The following is a 16573-nucleotide window of genomic DNA, read 5'->3' as shown; positions in this document are numbered from 1 at the left end:
CCTGCACCTGACCCTCCACTCGTGGGTCCTCCGGAGAAGGTTGTTGACCCCGAACCGAACAAATTGCCTCCCGTACGGTACCCTTGTGCCCCCCAGCACCGTCGGCCGTACCGTCACCTTCGGTCGTCTCCCTCCGGTTGTCCTTCGAAATGGACAAGTTCTTTAGTAGGTCTTTGGTAGCGTCGATGAGGTTTAGACTTCGCCTTGTTTGTTCCACCAACTCTTCACGACTTCTTACCCTACGGTGGTATTCTTGTGAATTGTAGAGTTCTCCTTCGGCACCCTCCGTGACTCCTAGTTTCCCTTCGGGCAACCCTACGATAGTGTAGAGAGTGTAATTCTCTTCATCTATCTCTGCCTCCACAACCTCCGTGACACCTCCTGGGTTCCCTTCGAGCAACCCCTCGGCCGGTCGTCCCTTGGCAAGCTGCCTTAGCCTACGCCTTCATTCTATTTGTTGTCTGAGATTCAACGCTCTTTGTGCCACTTCCCATTCGTCACTTTGTATCTTTTTATTTTTGTCCTTATTTAGTATATTGGGCATAAATCACTTCCGTACATAGCAAGCACACACCATGTACACAAAAAAAACTTTAATTATTTTCCCTTTCGGCCACAATTTATGTCAACATTGTGCCGGGATTATTACAAGGTTCAATTTCCACTTCGCCTCTTGCCATCACGCTCTGCGTCCCAACGACGATTGTTTTCTTCGTACTGTGGGAGGACCTGTTGGCGTCGCTCTGCACGGGCAATCTCCTCTAGGCGGCTTCGTTGTGCCAGTGATGCCTGTGCAAGCAACCAGGGGAGGTGGTTCATCAACCGATTCATTGCAGGGCTAACTTCCAGTGCGGTCCACACTGCACTTGTTGGGACTTTAGCCTCCGTGGCCTCTCGTCGGACGTAGGTCTCGATGGCCGCCTGAAGCAGGATTGAGAATTCCCTCGTTGCAGTGTCTTCTCCGTCGTAGAGCTCCGTTTGTGCGTCGTCAGCCTCTGGGTTGATCTCACCAATGGGTAGGCCCATCGTGTCTCTACAGCATCCGCTCCTTCCTTTCTCGAGTATGTCTAGGCAATGACGCCAAATGTTTGCCACATACGGGTAAACGATTAAATGCAGAAAGTAAATGCACAGAACATAATGGAAATATTTTAAAGAGCCAATTTCTGTATTAATTCAACAGTCCATGTACATCAAGTGCTTATAACATTACACCCAGATACGACTATGATGATGCCACTACGAAGGAAAGGTATGCAATATATAATACCCGAAGGGGTGCGACCAACCGTCGCATCCAACTGCCCTTCGGGACGACTAACTAACTGCCGAAACTCATAATTACCGACGACAACATAACATAATACGACAACATGACATAATGATTATTCCTAGCAACAATCAAGAGATATTGCCAGAAATGCAAGGAGAATAAAGTTTACAAGATATCAAAGCTGATGTGGCAGCTACTCATCTCAACCAATCAAATAATGGCAAGGCGACATGTTCGGATTCATTGAATCTAACTCATCAACAAGTGTACGTGTGGATGCATTTAATGAAGTGTCATCATCTAATCCTTGTAAATTGTGCCATTAAGGCTATATCATTTTTCCATTGATCCTTTTCCTCAAAAGGATATGAACTCAAGGACTTGCAATTTTCTCATTAGACAACATTAAATGGAAGAGGTGGTAGTTATAACTACCCTCACTTTAGGGTTTCAATGAATTATCTTGGCCATTGATTTAGAATCAATTTGGGCCCTTCATTTTGTAACTCAGTCTATATAAGGTTTGGCCTTTTCATTTGTAAGGTTAATAGTTAAAAATGCAAGAGGAAGCAAGAACAATAGTAGCAGCAGTAGGAGGAGATAATTTTTTTTTGCCAAGACTATGATGGAATAAATACATAATTTTCATTGAAGATATGGTGGATCTTTATGTGTTGTTTCATCATTTTGCATGGTTTCTACTTATCGAGTTTTAGTTGAAGTTCATTGATTGTAATGGAGAAATGTGAAGATATGTGATGAGTTCCTTGTTTCATACTATTTGTAGTTTGTTGATTGCAAATTGTAGTGTATGGTTAGTGTGAACCTCATTTGACAATATTTCGATTGTGGATATTCATTTGGATTGCACCAGCATTTGGTATTTGGACGAATGTTTGTAGTATGAAAATCTTTCACTACCTTAGAAGATGGCGCTCTTTGTATGGCGTTGTGAGCTATCTTTGGTTAATTAGAAAGTAGTTCCATAAGGTATCCGTCCATCTAAAGCACTATCCATCATCTTCATTGTCCTTAGGTTTAGCTTAGATTTCTTAAACCTTATCCCTATTGTCTTTTATTTTCAAATCAGTTTATTATTCTAGTTCTAGTAAAAAGCATAAGTCACTTTGTGATGACAGCAAATCACATCATTCACTGAGTCCATCCATTGCAATGTCGCATTGTAAATCTTGGGGTTGCCTTGATTGATCATTTTGTTTCGCATTCGAGGTTACCTTGTTCAAGAAGAGGATAGAATACTTGATATTTTATTCTGTGTTGGCGAGTGTCACAAAACAAGTATCAACACCTCCCCCCTTGAGTCACTTAGCTCCAGTTTGCGTTTTACACCAAGCATTTCTTACAAATAGTGGATAGTATTATTTATTTCTCTCGCTATCTCCAATGCTAGTAGTCTTAAGGCTTAATGTTTCCCCTTGGTCAATTGTGAGTGTGCTCTCACCAGTTATAGGTTGAAATTAATTGTGACATCCCTTGTTAGGATTGAGTTTTTGTCTTTGTTCTCTTAAGTAGGTGGAGACCAAGGAACACTTCATTTTCAAATTCTCATTCTCAATGAGATTTGGGGAAGATATCATTTCCTCTACAAGGATTGAGGAGACATTCTATTTATCTTTGTATATTTAGATCAATGGTGATTGGCTCTTTTTCTTCGTGAGTCCATCATCCTCTAGTGTAGATCCCTATGGAGGGAAGTTTAGAGGCTCTAGAGTTCCTGCGTTAGTCACCTCCTTTGCCTAGCCCTGTAATGACCCTTACTATAAAGGCCACTAATAAACCCCAAATCTGAACTGAGACAATTTGTCAAACACTTGGCATGCACTGAATTGTTTTGTTTGTGATGTAGTGTTTCAATATGATAGTTGTTTTGAGCATCAAGTACAATTGAGATAACAATACCAATATTGAAATGTAACACAATAAACAATAATGAAACTCTAAATATTCATGCAAGGACTTCAATGCTAACATATCATGAATTTCCCAAATTCTGATTGCATTGTTCAGTAGACTAATTTTCTAAAAATGTATGACTGTTACAAACTCTTACACATGAGCACTGAATTTATGACAAGAGAATGTATAAACTATCACACATGAACAATGACCTTGCAATGCACCTTCTCTACTATATCAATCCAACTACAAGATAGCAATGTCTGATTACAATGGACTGTTTTCTGAATACATATATGACTGTTACAACTGTGCACTTCTATCATAAAAATTGACAACAAAAACCATGCAATGGAACCTGGAAATCGCTCCTTGAACTCCGATTATGAAATGCTGATGAAAGGAGGACTGGATTGTCCCAAGAATGCCCTGCTGTCACTACAGTACTGTCCCTGCTGCAGGCCGTACCTGGGTCGTACTGTGCGGCTGCAGTACCAAATTTTGAGCTGGGATGAATTCAAAACCCTTATTCACCAAATACAAGCCCTCAAATTAACCTTCAATTGAAATCCAACATGAAATGGCTGAGTACCATCTCCAATAACGCAACCCTTCAGAAGATATTTCACTTCCTCAGTTATGCTAATCTAAGGGAGTTATCGTTCCCAAAGATCAATGATATTTGCAGACCTTCAAGCTCCACAAATGCTCAAGTAGATGCATTAGAGAAAATAGACTTCGATACCAAATGAGAGACCCACGGGGTCTATTTATACACATAATAGAATCTTCTAGAAGCCTCTTAGTCTTTCTAGAAGTATCCATAATAGAATCTTCTAGAAGCCTCTTAGTCTTTCTAGAAGTATCCATGACTTTCTAGAAGTATCCATAATAGAATCTTCTAGAAGCCTCATTGCACTTTTTAGATAAAAAGTTACTTCATAAAATAAAAAGTGCACCTCAATAACATTTTGGCCCCAAATAAAAAGTAATAATAAATATAATGTCTCCAAGAGCATAATGCACCATCCAATCACCAAATAAACGCCAAAATGACTCTCTCATCACAACCATCTGCCTACGAGAGTCTGGAATAGGCAAATCCACGTAAAGTGTCATGTCATACTAAAGAGGGGACATGACAGTCCGCCCTTCCTGAAATTGCTTGGCCTCAAGCAATCTCAATGCAGGATGCTGCAGAATGGCTTCAGTCTCCCAAGTGGCATCCTCAACAGGAAGATCTCTCCACTTCACCAAATACTCCCTGATAACTCTCCTGCGGAGCTGTTTCTCCCTACTATCCAAAATAGACTCTGGCACCAATATCAACTTCCCCTCATCATCCAGGGGTGGTAGCACTATGGAAGGCACAACATGCTGTCCTAATGCCTTCTTGAGGCGCGACACATGGAACACATTGTGCACCCTGCTATCTGCTGGAAGCTCAAGCTCATAAGCCAACTCTCCTACCCGCCTAATAATCCTGAAAGGCCCATAATAGCGTAGCTTAAGCTTTTTTGACCCACTCTTCTTAAGAGTAGACTGTCTGTAGGGCTGAAGCATGAGGTAAATCATATCACCAACCTCAAAACTCCTCTCAATCCGCTTCTAATCTGCGTACTGCTTGTACTGATTCTGTGCCCTGGCCATATTATCCTTGAGAGCATCAACAATGTCCTTGCTCTCCTGAAGCAAATCCCTGGCACGTGGAACTCTAACATCAGACATCAGCAAATCAATGAAGTTAGGCGCATCATACCCATATAGAGCTCTGAAAGGTGTCATCTGAATCGACATGTGGAATGTGGTATTGTAACAATACTCACACGAATGAATCCATCTCACCCATGCCCTCTGCTGACCAACCACGTAATTCCTCAAATAACCTTCCACCCACTTGTTCACTATCTCCGTCTGTCCATCTGTCTGTGGGTGATAACTAGTGCTAGGTGTAAGCTCAGTGCCACAAAGTCTGAATACCTCTTGCCAAAAGTGACTCAAAAATCTACTGTCCCTGTCACTCACTATGCTGCGAGGTATCCCATGCAATCTGAAGACCTCTCTGAAGAAGACCTCAGCCACCTGTACTGCTGTGTAAGTAGTAGTGATGGGAAAGAAGTGTGCATACTTCGTCAGTCTATCCACTACTACGTAGATGCAATCATGCCCTTGAGCCTTGGGCAAGCCCGTAATGAAGTCCATAGATATGCATTCCCACTTCTGATCTGGAATGGGAAGTGGCTGTAGGAGCCCAGCTGGAAAGGTGTGCTCTTGTTTGTTCTGCTGACAAACAGGGCACTCACGAACATACTGCAAAACATCTGACTTAAGCCCTTTCCAAGTGAACCGCTCCCGAACCTGTCTATATGTCTTGAAGTACCCGGGGTGACCAACTGTAGGTGAATCATGAAGAGCCCTCAATATAGATTGCTTCACCTTCGATTCTGGGACTAGAAAAATCCTGCTCTTGTAGATAATCAAATCATCTACAAGTGTATACCGGGTATCAATAACTGACCCATCAACTATCCCTGACGCCCATGGGTCTCTAGCATACTCTGCCACTATCATATGTCTCCAATCCTCTGATATTTCAATCAATGCACTGAGATGTGGTCTACGTGACAATGCATCCGCTACCACATTCTGAGTCCCTCTCACATATGATATGTCAAAATCGTAAGCTTGTAGCTTACTCACCCACTTCTGCTGTCTATCGTTGAGATCTCTCTGACTAAGGAAATGCCTCAAACTGTTGTGGTCAGTTTTAATACAAAACTTACCACCCACTAGATACTGTCTAAACTTAGCCAATGCGTGCATGATGGCTAACATCTCCTTGTCATAGATGCTGAAAGATCTCTCTGGACCACGGAGTTTCCTGCTCTCATATGCAATAGGGTGCTTGTCCTGCATCAACACAGCACCTATACCATCGCCGGATGCATCACATTGAAGCTCAAATGGCTTCGAGAAATCAGGCAAGGCTAACACCGGGCATGAGGTCATGATCTCCTTGAACCTGTCAAAGCAAGTCTGTGCCTCCGGTGTCCAATCAAAGGCCCCCTTCTTCAGCAAATCTGTCATAGGGGCTGCATGTCGTGAGTATCCACTAACGAATCTGCGGTAGAAGCCACATAGGCCCAGGAACCCTCTCAACTGTGTCAAGTTCTCAGGAATAGGCCACTCTACTATAGCACGGATCTTATCAGGATCCATCCTTACTCCCTCTGCACTGATAATATGTCCTAAATACAAGAGCTCAGTCATACCCAAATCACACTTGGACTCCTTGGCATACAAGGACTCCTTCTGCAATATGCTTAATACTGTCTCCAGATGCTCAAGATGTTCCTGCCATGATCTGCTGTATACCAAAATGTCATCGAAGAAAACCAATACAAATCTCCTCAACTGATGATGGAAGACCTTATTCATCGTAGACTGAAAAGTAGCTGGTGCATTGGTCAACCCAAATGGCATGACCACAAACTCAAAGTGTCCACAATGACATCTAAATGCCGTCTTCTCCACATCCTGCTCTCTAACTTTGATCTGATGATATCCTGATCTCAAATCTATCTTGCTGAAGTAGCATGCCCCATGAAGCTCATCTATCAGCTCATCAATCCGTGGGATAGGGTATCTATTCTTAATAGTCCTCTTGTTCAACACCCGATAGTCAATGCACATACGTAACGAGCCATCCTTCTTCTTCACCAACACTACTGAAGAAGCAAAAGGAGACTTGCTCGGTCTAATATGCCCCATCTCAAGCAGCTCCTTGATGGTTTTCTCAATCTCATCCTTGAGTCTCTTAGGATGCCTGTATGGTGTGATCATCACGGGTTTAGCACCCTCCTCTAACTCAATGATGTGCTCTATTCCCCTGTCAGGTGGTGCACCAGGTGGAATGTCACTGAACACCCTATCATACCGTTCTCTCAATCTCTGAATGTTAGGGTGATACTCTGCCTTCTGATGCTCCTCCTATGTAGGCATGAGAGTACACATGGCTGCCCATCCAATCCCATCGTGTCTAACCAACCTCTCCATGCGCCTGAAAGAAATAGTTCTAACATCACTATTTCTGATAGCCCTTAATACATGTTGTCTCCCATCAACCTCAAACTTAATCTCCATGTCTCTGAGTCTGAGAGTGACCTCACCCAATGAATGTAACCAAGTCATCCCCAATATAATGTCTAGGTCACCCATGTTAACTACATGGTAATCCGCTGTGAACTCATAATTGTTCAAGCGTAGAGGCATGTTTCTAATCATCCTGTTACACTTAAGAGTGTAACCATCAACAACCTGTACTCGGAGACCCTCAAACTCCTCTGTCTCAATGCCACGGCGCTCAACCAATCGTGCATCAATGAAATTGTGCGTAGCACCTGTGTAAACTAGGGTAATCACCTTCTGTCCTGCTAGAACTCCACGCAATCTAAAGGACCCCTCCTGCTGGATACTGGACAAGCGTGCCTGCTGCAAATGTAACTCTAGCTCATCCTTAGGCTCTGTAGCCTCTGCCTCTACCTCTGGCTCTATGTCACTGTGCTCATCCTCATGTACTGCGCTATCTGAATCTGAGTCCTCATAGTATGCCCACATAACTCTATTGGCCTTCCCTTTAGGCTTCAACGGACAGTCATGTTCCCTGTCATAAGGACCTTTGCAATAGAAGCATAGCTTCTTCCTGCGTAGGTCATTAAGTGCCTCAGTATCCAAGGGTGTGGTGGATTTCCCCTTGGTATCAACCTTCCTCCCCTTCTCCTTATCAAACTTCTTATTATCTCTGAAAGAAGTAGAACTCCTAGGGGTGAATTTGCTAGAAGGTGCTGTAAGCTCCATACTGCGAGCTTTCCTCATGGCCTCCTGTAATGTCGATGGTTCAAATGCCTTGATCCAACCCTTGAGGGGTTCAGACAATCCCTCAGTGAATAGTATGACCAACCGTCTTTCTGATACATCCTGTACCATAACTGACAACCGTTGAAACTCACTGATATACATCTCCAAGCTGCCTATCTGTCTCAACTGTGCAAGATCACGAAAGAATATCTCAGGATCCTTCCTATCAAAACGCTCCACCAATCTGTCTACAAAATCCTGGTATGAAGTCACCTGGTTGTGCTGTAAAGTAACCATACCATGTGACCACCAGTCATGAGCTGCGCCCTCCAAATGCAAGGTGGCGTATCTGATGGCATCTATCTCCGACATGGGCCTCAATGCTAAGAAGGTATCCAACTTATGTATCCATGCCTGTGCTGTCATCCGTCCACTACCATCAAAGGAAGGTAAAGTGAGCTTGCTAGCAGCTCGCTGCAACTCACTGTCATGGCCTCTAGGTCTCCTGTTCTGCTGAGTACTCCTCATGTGCTCTCTCCTCTGATTCAGGTAACGATCAAAATTAAGTAACTCACGTACATGTGGTGGTAATGCCTGCCACTCTGCAGTAGCAGCTCTAAGATCATCCTGAAACTCATCTTGTACATCGCCCTCTCCTGCTTCTTGAGCCTCCTCTCTAAGGAAAGTAGGATGAGTAGGTCTATCCGCTGTCCAAGACCTGTGCCTAGGAGTACCCTGTGAACCTGCTACACTCCTATTGTCATGATCAAGTGTAACTCTACCCTGCTCCTGAACTCTAGGCTGAACCACTCTCTCCATCATAGTGGTCAAAGCACGCAATGACTGGACTATCTCCTACTGTCCAGTAGCCATGGTTCTGAAAAAGTCCCTAGCCTCATCATCCTCATTCCTGGGAACTCTAGGTGGACTCTGTGACTGTCTCTCACCCATGGTAAGAATGTTTTTGTACTCCTGTTCACCCTCTAGTGCTGCTCTTCTGTGTGTGTAGTACCTGTGATGCCCCAATGCTGATGGATGCATAAATGTTTCTTACCCAATAGGATGGCAAGAACACCGCTCTGATACCACTGTAATGACCCTTACTATAAAGGCCACTAATAAACCCCAAATCTGAACTGAGACAATTTATCAAACACTTGGCATGCACTGAATTGTTTTGTTTGTGATGTAGTGTTTCAATATGATAGTTGTTTTGAGCATCAAGTACAATTGAGATAACAATACCAATATTGAAATGTAACACAATAAACAATAATGAAACTCTAAATATTCATGCAAGGACTTCAATGCTAACATATCATGAATTTCCCAAATTCTGATTGCATTGTTCAGTAGACTAATTTTCTAAAAATGTATGACTGTTACAAACTCTTACACATGAGCACTGAATTTATGACAAGAGAATGTATAAACTATCACACATGAACAATGACCTTGCAATGCACCTTCTCTACTATATCAATCCAACTACAAGATAGCAATGTCTGATTACAATGGACTGTTTTCTGAATACATATATGACTGTTACAACTGTGCACTTCTATCATAAAAATTGACAACAAAAACCATGCAATGGAACCTGGAAATCGCTCCTTGAACTCCGATTATGAAATGCTGATGAAAGGAGGACTGGATTGTCCCAAGAATGCCCTGCTGTCACTACCGTACTGTCCCTGCTGCAGGCCGTACCTGGGTCGTACTGTGCGGCTGCAGTACCAAATTTTGAGCTGGGATGAATTCAAAACCCTTATTCACCAAATACAAGCCCTCAAATTAACCTTCAATTGAAATCCAACATGAAATGGCTGAGTACCATCTCCAATAACGCAACCCTTCAGAAGATATTTCATTTCCTCAGTTATGCTAATCTAAGGGAGTTATCGTTCCCAAAGATCAATGATATTTGCAGACCTTCAAGCTCCACAAATGCTCAAGTAGATGCACTAGAGAAAATAGACTTCGATACCAAATGAGAGACCCACGGGGTCTATTTATACACATAATAGAATCTTCTAGAAGCCTCTTAGTCTTTCTAGAAGTATCCATAACTTTCTAGAAGTATCCATAATAGAATCTTCTAGAAGCCTCTTAGTCTTTCTAGAAGTATCCATGACTTTCTAGAAGTATCCATAATAGAATCTTCTAGAAGCCTCATTGCACTTTTTAGATAAAAAGTTACTTCATAAAATAAAAAGTGCACCTCAATAACATTTTGGCCCCAAATAAAAAGTAATAATAAATATAATGTCTCCAAGAGCATAATGCGCCATCCAATCACCAAATAAACGCCAAAATGACTCTCTCATCACAACCATCTGCCTACGAGAGTCTGGAATAGGCAAATCCATGTAAAGTGTCATGTCATACTAAAGAGGAGACATGACAAGCCAACCTAGGCAACATGCAACACAAAATGGCCTTTAGAAGCTAGTACTTCACATATCAGAGTTGAAGATTGGTTAGCAAACACTTATCTTAGCACACCATTTATATTGAGATTGCTTAGTTACCCCAGCTTGTTCTCCCTGAGCATTGTGGTGGTGCTCATTCTTGTCAGCACAACTCAATCTCATAATGGTGATATGGATTTACTACTTGTTGGATGCCCCCTAGATTATAGGTGTAGACTTTATAATGAGTTTCTTTTCTACTATATGAGTTACATTGGCCTTCGATGTTAGGGGAATTTCTAGAGAAGTGCTTTGATTTTTCCCAAGATCTCCTAGTGTGACCTCTTTGACCTTAGACACCCCTTTGACCTTAGACACCCCTCATAGGAATTATTATATCTTTCATAGAGATTGATGCTGGTTTAGATGACTCCTCCATTTTAAACAAAAAATAGGATATTCAATGATCTTTCCTTCCAATCTTCATTGACACATGCACTTGGGGCTCTTGTTCACCCTCATTGCTATTTGTATTTCTTTTTGTTAATGGCACAATGCTTTATATTATGTCTTATGTACTTTAATTGTGTTGCTTCTAGGGTTCTCTCTTCCTAGAGCTTTGTGTTGTTTACTACTATATCCTCTAGTCTCATTGACATTAATATAATATAATTTTATTTTCATTTTTTCATTTTTTTCGTTTCTTTTCTTTTTATAGTATATAATGTGATATGTTGTATGACTTACAAACACAGATTCTGTTAGTGGATATAATAATAATTTTCCTTTTCTTTTACTGCTAAAGCTATTGTTGCATTGTCTGAAGCATCTTATTGCGGATTCTCATTTTAGTTAAGGTTTTTGAGCTGCATTCCTGTTACAATTGATGCCTACTTGCAAACATTGTTCATATATTCACTACATGCATTATTTATTATCCACTCATCCATTCTTGCCCACTCAAATGCAGGTTCGAGAGCAAGCCATTTTGTTGAACCTGGGTTCTTTGCGGGCAATTGCAATGGCTGATAATGTCCTTGTGTTTGATCATAGGAGGTTAGACCTGATCAATTAATTGGATATTTTTCTCTTCATATGTGGTTACTTTCTAAGTTAGTTCTTAATGCTTTTGATTCTTTGAAGGTGATCGCTTTAGTTTTTTTCTTGTAATAAAGGTGAATATGATTAAAACTTCCCGATACTTGAGATCTACTTTCATCATATGTTTGATACTAGATTCAATGTTTCTGCCATATAACCAATCTTTTTTTTCTAATTTTGTATTTGTATCTTTGTTTTTATCTGGTATATTCTATGATAATTTAATAATAAGCATATTTGCTGCTTTTTGATGTTTAGTGGAATATCAATAAACCTTTTGGCTAATAAAATAAATGATTTTGTAGTATATTTTTTTGTTTTTTAAGCTGCATAGTTCAAAGTAACTCGAGAAAAACATAAAGGGAAGGAAACATAAGACACTAAAATTTATTTTGTGTAAAACAAAATCAACTGAAGATGTAATGTAATATGTGTTTATTATTCCAAATGGCATACATTGTAGTAATTAATAATTACCAATGTGTAATGTCCCTAGCAGGAGTGTTAGCTGGATTTCACCAAATTTTAATATCAACACAAACCCATGTTCTTTTTGATCACTAAGATCCCAATGAGGGAAAGTGACCATAAAAAAACCAGGATGTGATCATTAAGCAATTAATTTCAAAACTTATTGGCGGTAAGCTATCTAATTTACAATCAAAGATAAATATGTAGATATAATCAATACCATTGATAGATAATAAGCATATCTAATCAATGCCAAATTGATAGGTAACAAGCAGATCCGATCAATACCAAATTGATATGTAACAAGTGGATCTTGGATAAATGCCAAAATCAATATATAATAATATGCAATTTAAAATTGATCTTGTTGTAAACTGTCCAAGATCTTCTTACAACATCTAGAGAAATCTCTAATTAGTGTTAACCATCTAGTTTTATGAAGAGTTATTATAATATAGATGCTGAATGATATAAATATCAATAATCACAAGGTATACTAGAAATGACAATGCATGATCTATATAATTAGCATCAAATCAAATGATAGGGCTGTCATATAGGGATGCAAACCTTTGAATGATGAATCATTGTGGAAAACCCAACATGCAACTGCTGAAACTAACTTGCCACCATTGAACACTGACATGCAACTACTGATCAGTAACGTGCAACTGTTGAAAACTGATGTGCTGTTAGTTTGTTGTCACTGATGTTAAAGGGCAATTCAGTGGCCAAATTATTAGAGGTTAGATTGTGCCATATTCATGGCACTATTATTGACATATCATTGGGTAAGCAGGAGATAATTAATTTGCAAAAATGATGGTTTATTTCCCACATGGGCCAACTCATGTCTAGCACCCTTTGGGGGAGTTTAAAAATGCACAATAAAGTTAGAAAAATTGGCAGGACCCTCCTCATAGAGTTGCCCCATTTGTGGGTGTTTAAATTGCAAATAAATTAATTACCAAAGGGGCAGACCCCTCCTTGTTTTGGTGCCCACGTTTGAAAGGGGGTTCAAATAAAATAAAATTCATTTATTGCTGTTTTGGCTGCCCCTGTGGGAGAGTCATCCCGCTTGGGTGAAAAGGCACTTTGGCAAGGTATAAATATAGGTTTGATTGAGAGTTAGAAAGCAAGAAATTACTGAATATCATTTGTATTTTAGAGCAGATCTAAAAGAGAAAAAAATCAGAGCTTTGGAGCAAATTATTGAAGACTATAATGCAGATTTGTGAGCAGCTCTATGGAGATTTATGAGCAACTTGTTGAAGATTTTATTGCAGATTTATGAGTAGATATTTTGCAGATCTGTGAGCAGATATTAAGACAGTTTTGATGAAGACTATAAGCAGATTTGTGAAGGTAAACTAGAGCTGATCGAAGAAGAAGTTCCAAATAATTATCATATTGTAGGTTTGTGCCTTGTATCTAAGGAGATTAGGAGGTTGGTGGGTCTCATTGAAAGAGAGTGGTGTCTTTTACTGTGTTGGTGGCTAGTTATAGGGTATTGGTGTCTTTTGTGTGTTGGTGCCTACAAAGCTTTGTAAAAAAGAAAAGTCATCACCAACCAATCAAGTTATTCAGAGTCAAGGCGTCCAATTTCAATGTACTTGACTCATCCTACGAGAGGACAACTATACATATGACATGTGGCACTACATCGAATATTGTTCAATATACCTAACCTCTTTTTTCATTGGTCCACATTCAAGGAGGGACATGTGTCCTAAAGGTTGTAATTTTCTCATTGGTCGAAATAAAAGTTGGTTATAACTAACCCTAATTAGGGTTACATCATGTAATCTTGTCCATTGATCTTAAATTAATACGGTCCATTGAATTGTAATTGGTATGTTTGTATAGGACATTGCCTTCTTGTTTGTAGTGGTTAATAGTTAGAAATTTGTAAGTAGGAAGTAAGTAGAAGTAGAGTAGGAGAAAAAGATAGAAATTGTTGCCAAGATTGTGGTGAAATAAATACTTGATTTCATTGAAGATATTGTGGATCATTGTATGAGTTTTAACATGTTGCATGGTTTCTATTTCTCATAGTTTAGATGTGTTTATATGAAGTTGATTAGTTGAATGGAAGAACCTATTGTTGATTAATGGTGAAGCCTATATTTTCATACCATTTAGAATTTGTTGATTGCAAGTTGCAGTGTATGGTTAGGCTGAACTAAATTAAAAGCTTAACTTCAGTTGCTTCATGCTCATTGTTCATGGTGTTGGTGTACATAAGTGATAAGAAAATCATCCGCTTATCCTTAGGAGATTGACCATCTTTGTGTAGTTGTTTCCTCGTGGTGAAGCAAAGCTTGGTTTGGTTTCAAGTTAGCAATCGTTTCTTACATTGCTAGGTTTAGATTCAATTTCCTATCGCTTTATTCCTTTTATCTTTTATTTTCCAAATTAGTTAAGTTAGATTCCATGTTCCAGTTGTGACTCAAAACATAAGTCCCTTTGTGATTACCAACATTTTCACATCACATACATTGAGTCTATCTAGAATATAAAGTAGATTGTTTGCATTGTAAACCTTAGAGTTGCCTTATTTGATCATATTCTTTAGCATATGAAGTTTCTTTGTTCAAGAGAGGAACCGCCAATAAGATGCTACATCCAAGACGGGATGGGAATCGAATTGTCCATCGACTTCCCTGGTAAGGCTTGGAACAATAATTGATTCCAAGAAGACGGTCATTACAAACTACCTAAGGACATATCCCAATACCTCACCCGTATCCTTTTTATTACTTAAGAATTAAGATTTGTTTAATTAAGTAAATGAAGTTTAATTACAAATTAGATTAGTAAATATATATTTTTGTTGCATTCTAACAGTCTGTTTAGCAGGAAAGGGATCTATAACTAGTAGGGACATTACAAGGCACACCCTCCAGGTCCTTGTAAGTCCATGCAAAAACATCCTTGTACTCTAGGAAAATTTTGAAGGCTGCGACTTTCAACACTGGGTTCCAGTCATCTCCGACCAGGATGACCTTGGGATCACTTGCCTTTCCCAGATTTGTCTCCTTCAACTTGGCTTCTTGGTATTTAATAGGTGCGCCCTTTGGGAACTGGTGTGCGGGAGTGTCATTCACACAGGCCTCCCCTTCCTTGTATTCCCCGTATTCGGGAGGGAATGTATCTGGTTCCTCCTCGATACTCAATACATTGCATGACAGTGTAAACAAGTCATAATCTTCCATTTGCCAATGGAAGAGGCCATTCATGGAGTCCCCGTCATCCCCCGAGCATGCTTCCAACTCTAATACCCCTTCGTCATTGGGCTCCATTCCGCGTCTGTCTTCATCCCCACCCAACTAGTCTCCTTCAGATTCAGACTCGGAGGAGGATGCCAACTCCTCACTCACCATCTGCGTACGAAGATCGATCACGTACTTCCTCCCCACGCTTTCTAGGGAGAGCGTATTCCGCTTCCAATTATGGTTTGCCTTTGCCGCAATTAGCCACCCACGTCCTAGAATGGCGTCGTACCCTTTCTGCTTCACTGGAATCACTACAAAATCCAGCACGAATGGCTGCGTGCCGCTCATCACCCGCTAGCCGATGAGGGTACCCAGGGGTTTAATCCCGTGTTGATCTACCCCTAGCAGATTGAACATGGGGAGCCACAATGTAGGCTTTCCCAGTTTTTTCCATGTCTCCTCTGGAAGCACATTTACTCCTGACCCTCCGTCCACAATGGTGTCAGTCAAGGTAGTTCCCTGGATGCCCATTTCTACCACCGCAGGGTGGCATCCGCTGTTGACTACTAGCAACATAGGGTCGACCATGGGGCTTATGACCTCCTTCGTTTTAGCTTGTGTGGGTACGGAGTTCAAGATAGCCGTTTTCAACCACGGTATGGTTTCAAGGAGGTCTTGAACCCTCACGGGTACCTCTATTTGCAATTTTTGCCGTAGGATCCTCTCTTCTCCCTTCATCCATGACGGGCTTGTGGCCTCGTGGCTGTTTTGCCCTTGTGCGGCCATTTCCTTTGTGATCTCGACCCTTGCTTCCCGCACTCTCTCGGTCTTTGTGCAAGGATCTGGGTATGTGGCCTTTTTGGCCTGTGCCCTTGTGATTGCCAACGCTTCTGCCTTCGTAGGTTCGATGTTCAAAAGGTTTACTCTTGGCTTTGGGCAATTTGCATCCTCATGGTCGCTTGGCCCACACCATCGGCAAAGGTGCTGAGGGGTGGCTTCCTTCGTGCAATCCCGGGCGAAGTGCCCCCATTGATTGCAGGCCCTACATTGGATCACTGGTTGGCCCTTGGCGTCATACTGGATACGGCTTCGGGTATAGTTATTGTTGTTGTTATTCCTTTGACCGCCGCGTCTGTTGTCCTGGTAACCTCCAGATGATGCCGTTGTGTTGGTTTGTTGGGCCGTACCCGCTGGTGCGGATGTTGTGGCCTGCTCAGTGAACAACACTTGTGTATTTCGGGTCTTCATATTGTATGGGCACTCGTTGATGGAGTGTCCCATTACTTGGCAAATTTCGCAAAAGGCCTTCTTCGGGCATGTACCCTTCG

General features: G+C 41.0%; 1 protein-coding gene across 2 annotated transcripts in view; it reads left to right on the top strand.

Annotated features, from left to right (window-relative positions):
* Nucleotides 1–16573, top strand: part of LOC131041883 (magnesium transporter MRS2-A, chloroplastic) — a 411268-nt gene that overhangs the window by 106548 nt on the left and 288147 nt on the right. For both annotated transcript variants that reach the window (XM_057975112.2, XM_057975111.2), the window contains exon 4: nucleotides 11429–11514. In XM_057975112.2, coding sequence (XP_057831095.1) covers nucleotides 11429–11514 — 86 coding nt within the window. The remainder of the gene's footprint in view (nucleotides 1–11428; nucleotides 11515–16573) is intronic.

This window comes from Cryptomeria japonica, chromosome 1, assembly GCF_030272615.1.
Source record: "Cryptomeria japonica chromosome 1, Sugi_1.0, whole genome shotgun sequence".
Classification (NCBI taxonomy): Eukaryota; Viridiplantae; Streptophyta; class Pinopsida; order Cupressales; family Cupressaceae; genus Cryptomeria; species Cryptomeria japonica.
The sequence above is the reverse complement of the archived record's forward strand: the minus strand, read 5'-3'. Positions and strand labels throughout refer to the sequence as shown.